Source organism: Plectropomus leopardus, unplaced genomic scaffold (genome assembly GCF_008729295.1).
Source record: "Plectropomus leopardus isolate mb unplaced genomic scaffold, YSFRI_Pleo_2.0 unplaced_scaffold16121, whole genome shotgun sequence".
In the NCBI taxonomy this organism is placed as follows: domain Eukaryota; kingdom Metazoa; phylum Chordata; class Actinopteri; order Perciformes; family Serranidae; genus Plectropomus; species Plectropomus leopardus.
The window spans coordinates 1-2261 of record NW_024617302.1 but is presented as its reverse complement, the minus strand read 5'-3'; the positions used below and the strand labels follow the sequence as shown (position 1 = coordinate 2261).

The 2261-nt window shown below is 37.6% G+C and overlaps 1 protein-coding gene across 1 annotated transcript; it reads left to right on the top strand.

Moving 5' to 3' along the window:
• Positions 1 to 305: 305 nt before the first annotated feature.
• LOC121964574 (signal-transducing adaptor protein 1-like) lies at positions 306 to 1607 on the top strand (the record flags this gene model as incomplete). Its single annotated transcript, XM_042514778.1, has 4 exons — positions 306 to 377; positions 470 to 589; positions 698 to 754; positions 1375 to 1607. Coding segments are annotated over 4 exons (405 nt in total), but the record flags the coding sequence as incomplete, so codon positions are not given.
• Between the last annotated feature and the right edge of the window lie 654 nt (positions 1608 to 2261).

Below are 2261 nucleotides of genomic sequence, written 5' to 3'. Positions count from 1 at the left end.
TTCTGATTAATCCGAATAGTCTGTTGGTGACACACAAACCTGCAGGTCCAAACGATCCACTGTGTTATAAATATCACACACTGGTTTCAGTTGTGGTGAGAAATGGTTGACTCATCATGTCGGATCCAAACATGTCACCAAACCGCAGCTGCCCCACTTATTTTCCTTTTTATACACTAAACATTTATTTTCTTCTTCCTTTCTCTTTGCACTAACACAAATGAAAATATGTGTTTTTATTTGATATTCATTTTTGTCTGCTGTGTGCTTTTAGTGAGTGTGTGTCTCTCTGTGTGTTTCCGCAGACATCTCGAAAACTTTGGACGTGCCTGTGTGGAAACACGCTGTTTTTCTTCAATGACAAAAGAGATCCCAATGTAAGTTATCTTTGAGATTTGAGTTAATGAAATCCAGAGCTTCATGCAGGAGTTAAGTGTCACTCAGTGCGTTTTTGTGTTTGTTTCGTCAGTACATAGAGAAAGTGGATCTCACTGAACTGGTCTCGATAACAGATGACAGCAGCCAGGATCGAAACTTAGACGCAGCCAGACTCAACCTCCAGATGAAGGACGTGAATATCAAATTCACTGTGAGGGAATCAATTGAAAATATCTAAATCATCCTATTTTTCCTATTATATTTTTCATCTCGTATTTCCTAATTTTGACAGTTTTTCTCTCCTTCATTGGGTCCACAGGCTCCTAATGCAGAGGCTCGTGAGCTGTGGAAGGGTTATATCCGCGCTGTGGCTGAGGTCAGTGGTCAATAAAATTTAGCTCATTTTATAAGTTTTTAAAACTATTTAAGTTTAAAACAGATGTTTAGACGCAGGTCACATCATTTGCAGAAACAATTTGACCCTTTAACACCTGGATTGTCTTTAGTTTTCTTGTGCTGCCTTCACACCTTTCGTGTGCATTTGAAAAAAAAAACTGATTTCCTTCAAAAATGTGGATAAGTTAATAATGAGCGATGTGGTAAGAAATATTTAGTGAAAGGTGACCAAAAAAGGACCAGAAAATACGATAAGATTTTTTTTTTAATATAGGGAAAAATGTACAGAAAACTATATTTATAACTCTTATAATTAGATATTGGATTTTTTTTGCACATTCTTAAGGTCTTTTTCTTGTTTGTTTTTTTTTACTTCATTTTGAAAAATCTTTTTAAAAACATATTTTTTTAGGCAATTTTCTTACAACTTTTTTTTTTTTATTTACTTTTAGGTCATTTTCTTTTAATGTTTTATTAATTACTCGTTTGTATTTGTTTGTTTGTTAAGCTGCTTTTCACCTTCACATGTTTATGACAGAAAACAGGCCAATTTGCTCAGGTTTTAAAGGGTTAAAGCAGAAACTGTGTGTCTCCCTGCAGCTGTCGGTACCCTCCTCCCTCAACCTGCTGCCAGGTCAGATCCACATGCTGAAAGAGGCAGTGGAAAAGGAAAAGGAAAGAAAGCAAAATCTCTCTCCACCTGCTGTCACCGACTCCAATGTTTACGTCAGCATCAAAGCAGACATGCCAGCGTGAGTATAAACACGTCGACAAAGTATTGGATGGATTATTGAATGGGCTGACTCAAATTCAAACTTACCCACTAGGAAGAGACAAAGCGACCACAAAGAGATGCAAAGTAACTGCAAAGAGACAAATAACAAGGAGACAGAAAAAGACAAAAAATGATACAAAACTACCTCAGAGAGACAGAAACCTCAAAAATATGCATAACAAAGAGATGCAAAACCACCATTAAGTCTGTGAATCTGTCCCTTTAGGAGAGGTGTTGAGGCCCTTCATATCTCTGTGTCCAGGGGCCCATAGTCTCACAATGCAGCCATGCTAAAACCCTTTTTGAATGATCTTACTGAGAAGGGCACATGGAGAGCACAGACCTTCACCAAGGCCAAATGCCCTATCTAGCAATGTTAAAAAAGGTGAAAAATAATATGTGAATTTGCCGTGATTTGATCTATGCTCCAAAATGAATCAGTTCTTAGTTGGCCCGTGCTACAGTCTTCCACGAAGTTTTATGAAACTGAGGCGAGTAGTTCTCCCATACTTCAGCTGAGAGACAAACAAACAAACCAAAGCGAAAACATAACCTCCTTAGAAGAGAAAAATGCAGCATTTTGAAGCTTAAATCAAGCCGACAGTTTTTAGTTCTGATGATGTGTTTGTGGCATCTGTTCAGCTCACTTTTTTTATTCTAATTCATACATACTGAGTGTGTGTGTGTGTGTGTGTGTGTGTGTGTGTGTGTG